Source organism: Aythya fuligula, chromosome 20, assembly GCF_009819795.1.
Source record: "Aythya fuligula isolate bAytFul2 chromosome 20, bAytFul2.pri, whole genome shotgun sequence".
Taxonomy (NCBI): Eukaryota; Metazoa; Chordata; class Aves; order Anseriformes; family Anatidae; genus Aythya; species Aythya fuligula.
In genome coordinates, this window is record NC_045578.1 from 6,646,187 (window position 1) to 6,660,050 (window position 13,864).

Genomic DNA, 13,864 nt, shown 5'->3' on the forward strand with positions numbered 1-13,864 from the left:
CCGGGGCACAACAGACCATGAGGACTGCACAGCCCACGGGTGGCCCATCTCACCCCGACAGCCAGACAGACAGACAGACCGACCCTCCAGCCTGCACGGCGCTCGTGGTTTATTGCGGTCTAGCTCCGGGCCGTGGTGCTGGGCCCTCTTCAGGTGCTCTCCTCCCCGGGCTGCGGGCAGTCCAGCCAGTACTGGGCGATGGAGCGCGGGTAGCGGGGCTGCACCAGGTCCACGCGCTTGGTGCGCAGGTTGACGCGGTAGTAGTTGTCTGGGAGAGGGGGAAAAGGGGCTGTCAGCACGGCTTTGGGGCCACTACCAGCCCTCACCGCCAGCCCCATGACAACCCAGAGCGTGGGGATGGCGCAGAGCCAGAGGAGCCCCCCCCCAGCCCCACGGGGGTCCCTGCAGCTCCCCAGCCTCACCCCCGACGAAGAAGTAGACGCTCTGCAGGGTCTCGCACTTGGATCCCGACAGCCAGTCGCTTTCGGCATCCATGGAGTCGGAGTCGTTCTGCAGCCAGCTCCAGAACCCCAAATTCATCGAGCGTTGGCTCTTGTACCTCTTGCGCTGGCGGCGGGACTTCCTCCGGCGGGGCTGCTGCGATGCCACGTAGATCCTGCCGGCCATGGCAGCGTCCAGCTGCCCGGGGACCCCTCGCCAGTCTCTGCTGATGTACCGCGGGCCGCTCGCCCCGACTGGCAGGGAGGCAGAGGGTGAGTTAGGAGGGGGGCAGAGACATGCAGGAGCCAACATCAGCCCCACAGACAGCCCCCAGCGCCTGTCCCATGGCATAAAGGGGGTCCGAAGGGTCCCCACCCGCATGGGGTGTGTGATGGGGACATGGGGAGGCAGAGCCTGGATCTGACCCTTGCCAACCCCAAGGCTGGGAACAGCCCTGCTGGTGCTGAGCGCCCTCTCCTCTTCTCCTTCTCTCATTTCTCCTGCCTGGGGTTGGGGTTTCCTACAGCATCCTTAGCCCCAGTGGGAATAAACAGCCCCAACAGTGACGCTGCGGTGTGAGTGACTGGTGAGGGGCTCGGCAGGGGTGGGATGCGGGCTGAGCACAGGGGGTCGGGGCAAGGTGGGGTCCCACAAACAGCCTGGCACTGCGCCATGTCCCGGCCCTGCACGTACTCATCCTGCTGCCGAAGAGGACCTGGAAGATGTCCTCCCAGCTGTCGCGGTTCATGAAGGCGTAGTGGTTGAACACGGTGGAGGGCGAGGACTTCTCGCACTCGGCCTGCGTGGGCTGGTGGGCGAAGTCATAGGACCAGTAGTACTTGCCTGTGGGATGGGCGCGGGGCCGTCAGCGCCCTGCTGGGGCCCTCACGGCCCCCACGGGCAGCAGGGGGGGAGGTTTTGTGCCTTACCCTTGAAGAAATAAACTCGCTCGTTGCCGTGGAAGCTGTGCGCCGGGAGGGCGAAGGCGGCGTCGATGTTGTTGGGGATGCCTTCGAAGCCATCCGAGATGTTGCGCGGGTACCCGGGGTCCAGGACCCCATCGTCGAAGCGCCAGTACTGGCTGCCCTGGGGGCGTGATGGGATCGGGGGAGGGGGTCAGCAAAGCGGTGTGGAGTCCCCAGGCACGGGTGCTCTGGGGACAGCCACGGCGATTTGGGGACCCACCTTGAAGAGGTAGGTCTTGCCCTGGCAGTTGATGCGGGTGAAGGCCGCGTCGATGGGGCCCTCGATGCCCCAGACATCGCTGATGAGCTTGGGGTAGCCGGGCCGCACGCTGCTCTTGTCCAGCTCGTAGAAATACTTCCCTGAAGAGAAAGGGGAGGAGGGAGGTGAGAGGTGGGATGCCAGCTTGGCAGCACGTGCCGGGGAAAGGGCCTTGGGGTACCTCGGAAGGCGTAAAGGGATCCGTTCTTCAGGTCGGTGAAGGCGTTGAAAGGTTTCCTGCTGCACAGCTCCTCGGTTTCATCCCCGGAGCCCTCATCCGTGACCCCGTCGGAGGTGGTGGGCAGCTCCTGCACGGGCTTCTCCGTCTCCAGCAGCGGCTCCTCGGTGCCCCACTCGTCCTCCGACACCGTGGGCAGGGGCGTGTGGGGCTCCGTGGGTGCTCCTGTGGGCGCTGCCGGCCTGGTGGGTGGTTCCGTGCCGGTGTCGATGGGGAGGTCGTAGTCGAGGTAGTCGTCCTCTGGCAAGGCGAAGACATCTCCCCGGGTCACTGCGGGAGGGGACGGGTCAGTCCCAGGGAGCCCTGGGTGTCCCCACACCGGGTTTGGGTGCTCCCAGCCCCGTGGCACCAAGCTGGGTGCCGAAAAAACCCGGCACGGCGGCACCCCAGTGCCAAATCCCAGCCCTGCCATCCCCCTGCGGACACGGGGGTGTGCAGAGAGGAGCCGGTGCTGGTGGCCTGGGACTCTGTTGGGACCCCTGAGGCCCCCGAGGCCAGTGGCAGGAGCAGGGGGGGGGCGGCGGGGCCGGTACCTTTGGTTTTGCAGACGGTGGAGTAGTCGCTGCAGCAGCTCTGGTAGTACATGCAGAGGGTGTCACACTGGCACTTCTGCAGCGAGTTGAAGCCCTCATCGCAGCGACCCTCACAGGACTCTGCAAGGGACACCGGGCACAGAAGGAGCACCGTGGGGTGAAGGCAGCCGTGGCCACATCCAGATTGAGGGCACCCAACACGGGCACCCACCCCTGGGGGCTACGGGGGCGCCGCTCCCCACTCCCCCCCACGCAGCCACGGTGCCCGCTTCGTGCAGGACCACGCTGGGGGGGATTCACCCAGGACACCCCCACCCTCACCCCGTCCCCACGCCCCCTTGAAGGGGCTCACCTTCAGCAGCACGGGCCGGGGCGAGCAGCAGGGCCAGCGCCAGGACAGGCAGCAGCAGCCTCATGGTGGGCAGCCGGGAGCGCAGCCCTCCTGTGACTGAGCGGGCTGGAGCGTGGCCGTCGCCGGGGCCCCAGCATCCGCTGTTTGCTCAGCCTGCCCCGGCCGGGGAAAGCAAACAGGGCAAGGTCAACGTGCAGGGAGATGGGGCAGAGGCGCTCGCTGCCCCTGCCCGCTCACCCCCACAGCATGAGCTGAGCTCGAGCAGCCCTCGGAGGGCAAAGGGAAAAGCGCCGGGTTACCCTCTCCCAGAACAGCACCATTTTTCGGGGGGATTTTGGGATTTTCTCGATGGCAGACAGGCTGGAAGGAGAAGTGGGGAGCCCCAAGGGAGGCAGGGGCGGGATGGGGCCGCTGGCACCGCTGCGCCCACGGAGCAGGGGCCGGGGGTGAGTGGCCGGGTGGCAGAGGGGAAGCCCCGTGCGCTTTCGCTGCGGTAGGCAAACAAAAGGCTGTGTATTTTGCTCCCATCATTCCCTTTCCGACAAATCTTTTCAGTTACTAATTAATGTCGACTCAGCTCTTTCGACAGCTCCTGATAACTCCGGGATGGTTATTTAATCGGGGCAAGGAGCAAAAGCGCACGAGGCGACGGCAACGCCACCTCCAGCAGGTCTCCTGCCGGGGCAGGAGCTCCCCTGGGGTCTGCCCAGCCCGGGGTGGCAGCGTCGCCACGATGGGCTTCAAAAAGTGACGGGTTTTGGGGAGATAAAACGCCGAGCAGGCTGGCGGTGCCGCTGCCCTCTTCTCCACGGGCTTTGCCTCTGCTGAGCGCAGTTCCCGGCACTGGCTGCTCCCACCTTTGCTGGGAAGAGTCCAGCTTGGTGTTGAGAAATGCGCTTCCACCCGCAGGGAGAGCATTAGAGAGGCACCAGCAGCGGGCTAATGGGGCAGGGCTTCTCCTGCAGCCCCCCTCTGACCCCTCCTGCCCCTCGGTCCCGGCTGTGTCACCCCTGGTGCGAGCCCTGCGAGGCTTTTGGGGTGGCTGGGACGGGAAGGGCTGGGCTTGGAGCTGCTCCTGCTGATCAGCTCATCCCAAGCTCACCATCTGCCCTCCGGCTCCTCCTGGCCCCCACCAACCTCCCGGCAGATCTCTGCTGCTTGAAATCCCTCCCCAAAAGCAAAAGGAAGTGCAACAAAGCTCTCGGGGCTTGTCGGGGGGGAGCCGAAGGGAAGGGTTTGATTTTTGCCCCCTCTGAGGCAGCCAACCCTCCTGCCGTGCCGCACCACCACCCCTATCGCTGCCCCGGGACTGATAAGAGCTTATCAGGAAATCTCTTACTGTTCTGTGCCGAGGGGCTGCCGCGGTCCTGCGCTGCTCGGGTCGCCTTGTTTGCTGTCTGCTGCCGTGAGCTGAGGTCCCCTTCCTGCGTCTGTCCCCGCGTATCGGATTCAGGGAGGATTAAAAGTGGCTCCGTGGCATTAAAACCTCAACTTGAATTTAAGTCCCAGTCTGAGCCGGCAGCAGCCTGCTTTTGGAGCCAAGGATTTAAGCTGCTCCTCCCAGCACTGGCGAGCAGCATCCCGAGCATTTCTGCCCAGAGCACGTCCGGCCTGGAAAAAGGAAAATAAAAGGGGCCCAGGCTGCCTCTGCTCTTTCCTTTTCTCATGCAAATCCCGAGCCCACCCAGAAGAGCTGCTCTGAATTTCCGCCACGGCCAGGGGAGCTGCTCGGCCCACCACAATGATGCAAAATACGTCCAAGCCACAGAGCCAAGAGGGCCACGGCCACGCCATGACCACTGCCACCGCTGTGCCATCGCCCTGCGCCCCCTTCCCTGGCTCTGGGTGCGGAGAATCCCAGGGAGATCGGCCACAAGGGCAACGGGGGGGTCCCTGGGGGTGATGGGGGGACAGCAGGGGCTGCGAGAGGAGGGCTGGGGGTCCGGCAGAGCATCTGCAGCGAGGAGGGGGCTGCTGCGGAGGAGCCCCTCCTCGGAGAGGCGGCGCCTGGCGCGGGTGACATCAGCTGCTGGGGAGCTGGGATGCTGAGCCTGGCCCTGGCGAGGCGGCTGTGCCATCGCTTCCAGCTCCATCCTCCCCCTCCAGCCCCACCCCACACAGCTCAGGGGTGTCCCCCCCAAAAAAAAAACCACAACAGGAGCCGCTGTCTGTTCCTGGCGGGCCCGGTGGGCGCTGAGGATGCTGCGCTAGGGGCTGCGGATGGTGCTCACCCTGCTCGTCTCCGTCTACAAACTCTGCCGCCTCTTCGCCATGTCGGGCGTGGAGAGGCTGGAGGTGCCCGAGTGCGTGAGCCAGGCGGGGTGCTGGGCTGCTGGCAGCTCCGGGGAACGCCGTGAGGTTTCTCCCGGGGTGAACACGGACGTACGGGCCGCCCTGGAGCGCATCCTGCCCGCCCTGCAGCGCTCCATCGCCTGCGCCAAGCAGGCGGCCGGCCCCGCCGAGCTGAGGCAGGCCATCGGCGAGGTTTTCCAGCTGGTGGAGGAGGCCTGGGGGATGCCCACCTTGGGCAGGGACGTGGCCAAAGCGCTGTGCGACGTGATCCGCCTGGAGGGAGGCCTGGACCTGCTGCTCAACCTGCTCTACACGGCGGAGCTGGAGACCAAGTGCCAGGCGGGGAAGCTGCTGGAGCAGATCCTGGTGGCGGAAAACAGGTGAGTCTGCAAAAAGCCTTCCCTGCCTCACGCAGCAGGGATTTCTTCCACCCATGCCCCTCACATTTCCCTGCTCTGGGCACTCCCAGCTCACCAAACCCCTCTGCAGCCCCCCACTTGCATGCGGGGTCCCTGGGCAATGCCCTGACCCGCGGCTGGAGGAGCAGGAGCAGCCCCAGCACGGGGGATGCTGGCGAGGAGCGGGGTGTCCTCATGAGCCACCTCCAGCCCAGGGCCACCCAGGTGTCCCCAAAAAGCCCTCTGTGGGCAAGATGGGGCAGGTTGGCTGGCCCAGAGCATCTGATCCAGAGGGTGAGAGGCACAACAACCCCTTAGCCTTAACCACAGAGGATGGAGCTGGTGCCCAGAGACTTCCTGCTGCTGACGGGGTGGAGCGGAGGCCATAAGGAGGGGGCTGTTTGGTGGCCCTGGGAGCCCCCAGCCCGTGGCTCCTAGATCAGAGGCTGGAGATGAACTCACTGCACCCCGGGACAGGTGAGGGCACGCAGCTGGCTCTGCCAGAGCATTGGCACGGATGGGAGTGTGTGCACACGTGTGCACGACGCATGTACAAGCATGCACACGGGGCACCCAGCACACCTGAGCGCACAGCCACCACCTGAACAGCCCCAGGGTTTCTCTCCATCCCCGTGGGCGCTGCTCATCCCTTTGCCCCAAACCCCAAATCAGAAGACAGCTCCTGAGGCCCCGTTTTTGGGGCCGGGCAGCCAGTTTTGGCGCAGTGCGCCCGAGCCCGGCCTGCCCCAAACCAGCACATTTGGAGCACGCTGAGGAAGCCTGGCCAGAGCTCATGGCCCTGCCCCAGCCTCAGGCACAAGGCACGGCACTGTCAGGTCGTGGACTCGCAGCCTGGCCCCCGGTGAGTGCCGTGGCAGGAAAAAGGAGCAGCGGCTAAATCAGGCAAGTCCATTAGGGTGGAATTAATCCCAGGAAACCGCTGGCACGGGCTGAGCGCAGCACTTATCTTCCTGGCAGGAGACAGCACTGCTGGAGAGGCCATCCCTGCCCTGGGAGCAGGTTGTAGCCCCCAGCCCCTCACTGCTCACCTGGGGGGCCGTGGCTGCCACCCACCCCCTGGCTGAGCTGGGAGCCAGCCGCAGGGTGCAGGATATTTTTTTTCCAGAGCTCTCCACAGCGTTTGCTGCCAAATCTGCCCCAAGGTCAGCCCCAGCCACGCGGGCTTCCCAGAAACGCCCGTCCTGCCTGCCAGCGTGGGGAGGCTGCGGTGCCCTCGGCCCCAGCACCGCTGGGGGGCAAAAAACGTCGCTGCCATCAAGGGTTTGGGCTCTGTGGGAACAGCAAGGGGCAGCCGTGCTTGTGAATGGAGCAGAGCCACTAAAATCATTCGTGTCTAAGGCCAGGAGAGTGTTGTTTCTCACACAGGGCAGCCAAGTGCCTGTTGCTTCCCCCTTCTTCAGCCCACACCTTTTGGGCACGGCCACATCCAGGCACCTTGTTCTGGTCCCCATGCAGGACAGCACAGGGCTGTGCGTGGCCATGTCCCAGCAGGTGACAGAGCAGCCAGAGGGGAGCGCTGGCTGGGGGCAAACAGGTTTTCAGCCCAGAGCATGAAGCAGCTCACAGGAGAGCTGGCTGAACAGATCTGCCTGGCCTTAGCCCACCCTGCACTGCTGGTTCCTACACATCTCACCCGGAGCTGGAGAGATGGGCACTGTGATCACCTCCTCCAAGGCCCGTCACATCTCGTGCTTCAGCCTGGTGGCACATCTGGCAGCTGAGACCCACAGGGAGACATCTGGCTGTCGTGGGGCACTCACCACCAAGTCCTTGGGGGGGTCCGTGCGGTCCCACCTGCCCCTCACCCACCTGCCCCTCTCCTTCCCGCAGGGATCGGATCGCTCGGATCGGTCTGGGGGTGATCCTGAATTTAGCCAAGGAGCGAGACATCCCCCCGCTGGCGCAGAGCGTCTCCGGCATCCTGGAGCACATGTTCAAGCACACGGAGGAGACCTGCTCCCAGCTCATCTCCGACGGGGGCCTGGATGCCATCCTCTACTGGTGCCGCTGGACGGACCCCGTCGTGCTGCGCCACTGCGCCATGGCCTTGGCCAACTGCGCCATGCACGGCGGGCAGGCCAACCAGCGCCTGATGATCGAGAAGAGGACGGCCGAGTGGCTTTTCCCGCTGGTGTTCTCACGGGACGACGAGCTGATCCGCCTGCACGCCTGCCTGGCCATCACGGTGCTGGCCACCAACAAGGAGATCGAGAAGGAGGTGGAGCGCTCGGGGACGCTGGCGCTCGTGGAGCCCTTCATCGCCTCGCTGGACCCGGAGCGCTTCGCCTGCCGCATGCTGGGCAGCAGCGACAGCAGCCAGGGCAGGACGGCCGAGGACCTGCAGCGCCTGGTCCCTTTGCTGGACAGCTCGAGGCTGGAGGCGCAGTGCATCGCTGCCTTCTACCTGTGCGCCGAGGCTGCCATCAAAACCAGGCAGAAGCAAACCAAGGTAAAAGGGGAGGTCGGCCCCAGGGAAGGAGGTGCCAAAAGGGAAAGGCGCTGCCACTGCATCCCGATGTGGTTTGTGCCCCCTTGAGCTCACCCAGCATGGGGTCGGGGAAGCAAAGTGATGCTCCTTCCCTCTGTGTCCCCAGATTTTCAGCGAGATCGGGGCCACGCAGAGCCTGAAGCGGGTGGTGTGCTACTCCACCAGCAGCACCACCTCCTCCCTGGCCAAAAAGGTGCTGCGCATGATAGGGGAGGAGGTTCCTCGGCGCATCCTGCCCACGGTGCCCAACTGGAAGCCCTGCGAGGTGCAGACGTGGCTGCAGCAGATCGGATTCAACAAATACTGCCAGAGCTTCCTGGTAGGGCTGCGTGATGGGGCGGGGGCACCTGCGGGGGCCCTTCTGCCCCATCCCACTGCAGAGGTGCAAAAATCTCACCCCAGAGGTTTCCCATGCACACGTCAGCACTGGGTGACCCTGCCGTCCTCTCCCACCTCCCTCTGCATGCACCGAGCAGGGGCTGCTGTCCCAGAGAGAAAATTTAGCCCAAATATTCGGGGACAGGGCTCTTGTGGGTGCCAGGCCTCCAGCAGTCCCACGGGCCTGAGCGTGGTGCCTGCCAGACCCCACAGGTCTGGATCTCCAGCCTGAATCTCTCTCGGCAGGACCACCAAGTGGACGGGGACATTCTCCTGAGGCTGACGGAGGAGGAGCTGCAGGAGGACCTGGGGATGGGCTCCAGCATCACCCGCAAGAGGTAAGAGCACTACCAGGGCACGCTGGCAGAGCCAGGGCGAAGGTGTGCACCTTCCTTTTCTTGCAAGGACAAGAAGAGGGATTCCCCAAAGGGGAAACCTGGGCTGCCAGGGCTTTTCCAGAGCAGGATGCGACCCAGAGGATGCGACGTGCAGGTGTGGGGTGGGGAGAAGCCAGCGATGGCATAGAAACTGAGGCAGGATGCTGCAGGTTACCCAGAAGGGGGTGAACTTACAGATCTCCTCATCCCTTAGCTGAGCACCTCGTGCCTCTGCGCCCTGAGGACCAGCACAACCAGAGCCACGCAGACTTTTGTCCCCATTTTGTTCATTCTGCACCACGGCACGTTGGCACACACCCTCTGACGCAGCTAAAGACGTGCTACCAAACATCTCTCTGTCTTTCCTGGTCCAGCAGGGAAAGGGGGCCTTCCCCACGCTTCTACTTTTCCCTCTGCCAGGTTTTTCCGGGAGCTGACGGAGCTGAAAACCTTCGCCAACTACTCCACCTGCGACCGCAGCAACCTGGCCGACTGGCTGGGCGGCATCGACCCCCGGTTCCGGCAGTACACCTACAACCTGCTGACCTGCGGCATCAACCGCAGCTTCCTGCACCGCGTGACGGAGCAGCAGCTGCAGGACGACTGCCACATCGCCACCGGCTTCCACCGTGTCCGCATCCTCTCCGCCGCCAGGGGTGCGGGTGCCGCCGCCGCCGGCTGCGCGGGGACGAGCGCTGGGGGTTGTTTGGGATGAGTGCTTGGCTGTTTTGTAATTTTTGCTTGCTGTTCGTTGTGCTTTAGAAATGCTTCACTCCCCTATAACGCTGCAAACTGCGTCGGATGGCACCGATGTGTTTATCAGCTACCGGAGGAGCACCGGCTCGCAGCTGGCCAGGTGGGTGCTGCGGGCAGCGTCACGGCGCTGGGACAAGAGCACGAAGGGGTGGGGGGAGGCTGCCAAAATCTGCTGTGCAGATGGGGACTAAAAGCACCAAAACTACACGCTGATCCTGCAAATTCCCAGTCCCATCACTGCCATCCTGTGACACTGACTCACCCTCTTGTACTGTGCCGGTGGAGCCGCAGGAGGTGGCAGCAGGGTGTTGGTGTCCTGCTCCTTATCTTCCCCACGAGCCCAGCAACCTGTAAGCAGGCTGGGCTGGCAGCTGGCACCTTAAGGACCGTGCCCTCTGCTGCTCCTCGGTCTCACAACGTCTTGGCCGACGTGGTGGGACAGCACACGAAGCCCAGGCGCCGTCTCCTCTCGCCCCCCAGCCTGCTGAAGGTCCACCTGCAGCTGCACGGCTTCAGCGTCTTCATTGACGTGGAGAAGCTGGAGGCAGGGAAGTTCGAGGACAAGCTGATCCAGAGCGTCCTGAGCGCCCGTAACTTCGTGCTGGTCCTCTCGCCCAACGCGCTGGATAAGTGCATGGCAGACCCCGAGTGCAAGGACTGGGTGCACAAGGTGGGAGATGCCAACGGGTGGGGGGCCCGGTGGCGATGGGCTGGTGCAGGCCCTAACCCCGAGCACTTGGTGTTCCTGCAGGAGATCGTGACGGCTCTGAACTCCGGCAAGAACATTGTACCTGTTACAGACCATTTTGAGTGGCCTGACCCAGAAACCCTCCCCAAGGACATGAGGGCCGTCCTCAAATTTAATGGCATCAAGTAAGTAGGAGGAACCGGCCCCGCGGGGCTGATTCCTCGACACGAGCAGAGGACGGCTTGCATAAGCAGTAGCAAAGAGCACAAGGAAACTGGGGAGATGAGGGAGGTAGAAGAGGCCAAAGGGGAGCTGAGTCACTTCAGATACTCCGGAGCATGAGGGAGCAAAGGTCCCCACCACAGTTCTGCTCTGGATCGCGGAGCTGCCACCCCACTGCCGATGGGAGGACGCCCGTCCTCGGCCCCCCATTCCCCCAGGCAGGAGCTTCCCAAGCTGCCCGCAGCCCTCCTGCCCTGCGTTCCCCAAGGGGAAGGGGTTTTGCTGTGGCACCCGGTGTTTCTGCATTCCCCGAGGGGAAAAGGGGTGCTCCCGGAGAGCTGGGGTGCAGGAAGGGGGACTGCCGCCTGGCTCACATGCGCTGAGCTGGCTTGTGGCATCTCGCACACAAAAAAAATTAACTTTGGGTTTCCTCTCAAACGCAGATGGTCCCACGAGTACCAGGAGGCCACGATCGACAAAATCATCCGCTTTCTCCAGGGCCGGTCCTCCCGGGATTCCTCGGCGGGGTCGGAGAACGGCCTGGACTGTTTGCCTGCTCCTGGGCAGACCTAGGAGCAGCACGGCTGCCTCAGCCCCTCCGCAGACTTATCCAGGTGACCCCTATTTCCGTGGGGCCAAGTTTCTCCCTCTAGATTTTCCCCCATCCTAGTACCGTCCCTACCCTCTCTCTCCCTCAGGACCTGACACCTCTTGGCTTGAGACCAGGCCGTGGCTCAGGCAGCCATGGGGCGTTAGCCCCCCCTCCACCCTCCAAATGCAAGCCCTTGGGGCTGAAAGGCCAGCGCTCCCTCGTAGGGTGCCCGGTGAGCCTCCAGGGCAGCCCCTGGGATGGATGAGCCGTTTTTCAGGCCATCCCTTGGGGCAGCAGGACCTGCAGGCTGAGCCTCCCGCAGTGCAGGGGGTGCAGGGGGGACCAGGACAGTGCAGCCCCCCTGCAGAAGGCTGCAGCTCCCCCCAGAGATGAAGCCAAAGAGGAGGCAGCTTCCAAGGAGCTAAAGTTGTGGGGTTTTCAAAAGGGGTTCGCTGCAGGAGGACACCATGGCCTCTGCTGGGTGCTGAAGGAACATCGGTGTGGGTGGGAAAGAGCAAATAAAAGCTAAGCCCTAACAAAATCCCTGTGTTTGGGAAAGATAACACGCACAGGCCTTCCAAACTGCTCGGCAGAAGCTTTCTCTTCCCCAGCAATATCCCTTTATCACCCGAGCTTGCTCCCTCCTCGAGGCCTTTCTCCTCCTAATGCTGCAAAACCACTTTGTGCTCTTAGCTCTGGTGGCAGAGGTTTGGCTTTAGGTCACAGGAAGTTTCCAAAGGGTCTTTACAAAAAAAAAAAAAAGTGCTTTTAAACCACCACCTTTCCCTCCACCCGGTGCCTCAGCTTTACCACTTTTATCAGGTGTATTTATTTATCTGTAAGGCACAGGAGGCTGGATTGCGACTCTGCAAAACGTATATCCAGGCAGATATGGACGATGCTAACTGCTGCACTGTACTTGTGGGGTTGTTTTCCAGTGGCTGCATTTTATTCTGTTGTTGGTGCTCCACAGCAGATCTCCTATGGTCTGTTCCTTCGAGCAGGGGCTGGCACATCCCTTTGTGGCCTAGCACTTACCCCGACAGCCCTGGCTAAGCTCCTCTGGCTCAGGGACGTCCCCACGCTGCTGGATTCAATACCAAATAGCACTTGTTTCCTTTTACCAGCCTCTTCCCAACGCCCACCAGATCTTTTTTGTAGCTACTCACCTTGAAATATCAGGTAAGAGCCGCGGTTGACGCAAAGGGCAGGTGAAGGCTGCTAGGTGTGAGCACAGGCTGAGAGCACCCCGACACGCCTCTGAATTCTGCCCTCCTGGCCTTGTCCTGCTTCTCACACCTGCTTGGATGGTGATCAGGCTTTCAACAACATGGCATTTTGCAATTAGGACCAGACACTGCAACTCCTACCTGCGTTCTTCTGTTTTGGTGCAGAGCACACTTACTAACGCAAAAGACTTCCTCACTCAGGACACACTCGAGCAAGCCATGCCCAGGGAGCACCAGCCCGCCCAGCACTCTGGGAATCAGGCTGATGCAGTAGAAAATTCCTCAGCCTGTCCCTGCTCAGGCTAACCCACCCTTTCCAGGAGGCAATGAGGAGGCACAGCTATGTTCCAGCCCACAAGCACTCACCTTGGCTCTCCGAGAAGCCTTGCTACCTGCCTTAGCTGGCATGACACATAACTGCACATAAACACAACTCCTTTTGGCTTGGATTTATGAGCATATTGTAAGAAGAAAAGTAAGTTAAATTCTGGTGCTTAATCAGAGCTTTATGGATAGCTCTTATCAGATCACAGATAATGGCGTAATGCTCTAAGGTTAATAGCTAGGTCTGCCCAGCGTTCATCAGAAATAGCATCACCTAATCTTCAGATTAAATATGAGGAAGGCAGCAGATGAGCCCAAAGGTGAATCTGCCAGAGGATAAAAGCAACTTGTGAGCTGCTTCAGGGAAAAATCCTGAGTAATTTATTGAAGGTCAAGGCCTCTGTGGCCATTAAAGGAGTCCCACACAAACAGTCCAAAGGATTTTTCTCTCAAAAATAACACACAGTAAGATTCTCGTGTCTTGTTTCCCAGGAGCTCTCTAGCATTTAACCTCCTCACCCTCCACTCAATAGACAAGATTTAGTTGTCCTCTACAGCTTCAGTGTCTTACCTGCAATGAGATCACAGCCCATGCCCCAGCTGCCCAGACTGTAACTCATCCTGTTCCCCTGTTAGGCGATTATCTTCACCCTGCTGAACTCACTGCTCTTGACAAAACACCCCATGCCGGTCCACTTCCAGTCAAAGCAGACATCCCCAAGGAGATCATAGAACATCCGAGTTGGAAGGGACCCAGTAAGATCATCAAGTCCAACTCCTAAAATAAATGCTTCTGTTCTCACCCTTCCTTATCCCTTTGCCATGCCATGTCAGAAAGTATTTAAAGTTGTTCTATTGGACATTATTAATAAATTTGGTTTATACTCTAAATCCCAACCTCATTTATGTTTGTGTCATATGCTTCTCTCCCCGCAGCCTTCTCACATTTGCTCTCTTGCTCTCACACTGTCTCATCCGCCGGCAGGGCAGGGCTTGCTGGCAGCAGAATTTTCCAGGCACCATTCTCTGTGGGGTTCACACTTCAGGTTCATCTTGCATGGGCTGATGTAGCTCACTGCGACCCCGGGGACTCTCTCTACCTGCTGCCCACACTCACAATGCATGGATCATGTACTTGCTTGTAGTTCTTGGAGGAGAGCCTAGAAAAACTTCGATTTTTCTAACAGAGCTTAATAGTTCCTATTGAATTTTGCCTTTGCAAGCACCCTGACACAAACAGCAAAGTAGAGTGAGTACACAAGTTTCACTTCACTGTGCAACATTTAGCGGCTGTTAATACTGGAGTATGAG

The 13,864-nt window shown here is 61.2% G+C and overlaps 2 protein-coding genes across 2 annotated transcripts; one reads left to right on the plus strand and one right to left on the minus strand.

Annotated features, from left to right (window-relative positions):
* Positions 1–80: 80 nt before the first annotated feature.
* Positions 81–4,187, minus strand: VTN (vitronectin). The gene is made up of 9 exons (XM_032200768.1): positions 4,128–4,187; positions 2,789–2,941; positions 2,437–2,556; positions 1,847–2,173; positions 1,627–1,766; positions 1,371–1,527; positions 1,135–1,284; positions 423–695; positions 81–268 (listed from the first exon to the last, which is right to left on the minus strand). The coding sequence occupies exons 2-9, from the start codon at positions 2,850–2,852 to the stop codon at positions 150–152; spliced, it is 1,350 nt and encodes a 449-aa protein (XP_032056659.1). The 5' UTR covers positions 2,853–2,941; positions 4,128–4,187; the 3' UTR covers positions 81–149.
* A 646-nt stretch (positions 4,188–4,833) lies between these two features.
* On the plus strand, positions 4,834–13,455 carry SARM1 (sterile alpha and TIR motif containing 1). Its single transcript, XM_032200767.1, has 9 exons — positions 4,834–5,460; positions 7,330–7,948; positions 8,094–8,306; positions 8,612–8,703; positions 9,163–9,398; positions 9,505–9,598; positions 9,979–10,168; positions 10,250–10,371; positions 10,852–13,455. Exons 1-9 carry the CDS (start codon positions 5,009–5,011, stop codon positions 10,979–10,981), a joined length of 2,148 nt encoding a protein of 715 aa, XP_032056658.1. The 5' UTR covers positions 4,834–5,008; the 3' UTR covers positions 10,982–13,455.
* The last annotated feature ends 409 nt before the right edge of the window (positions 13,456–13,864 follow it).

Excerpts from the sequence above, each read along its gene's own strand:
- VTN (XM_032200768.1), bottom strand. The coding sequence starts at position 2,852 with ATGAGGCTGCTGCTGCCTGTCCTGGCGCTGGCCCTGCTGCTCGCCCCG. Across the intron at positions 1,767-1,846 it reads ATCCCTTTACGCCTTCCGAG|GGAAGTATTTCTACGAGCTG; the intron begins GTACCCCAAGGC and ends CTTTCTCTTCAG. Across the intron at positions 269-422 it reads CGTCTACTTCTTCGTCGGGG|ACAACTACTACCGCGTCAAC; the intron begins GTGAGGCTGGGG and ends CCCCTCTCCCAG.
- SARM1 (XM_032200767.1), top strand. The coding sequence starts at position 5,009 with ATGGTGCTCACCCTGCTCGTCTCCGTCTACAAACTCTGCCGCCTCTTC. Across the intron at positions 8,704-9,162 it reads TCCAGCATCACCCGCAAGAG|GTTTTTCCGGGAGCTGACGG; the intron begins GTAAGAGCACTA and ends TCCCTCTGCCAG. Across the intron at positions 9,599-9,978 it reads ACCGGCTCGCAGCTGGCCAG|CCTGCTGAAGGTCCACCTGC; the intron begins GTGGGTGCTGCG and ends CTCGCCCCCCAG.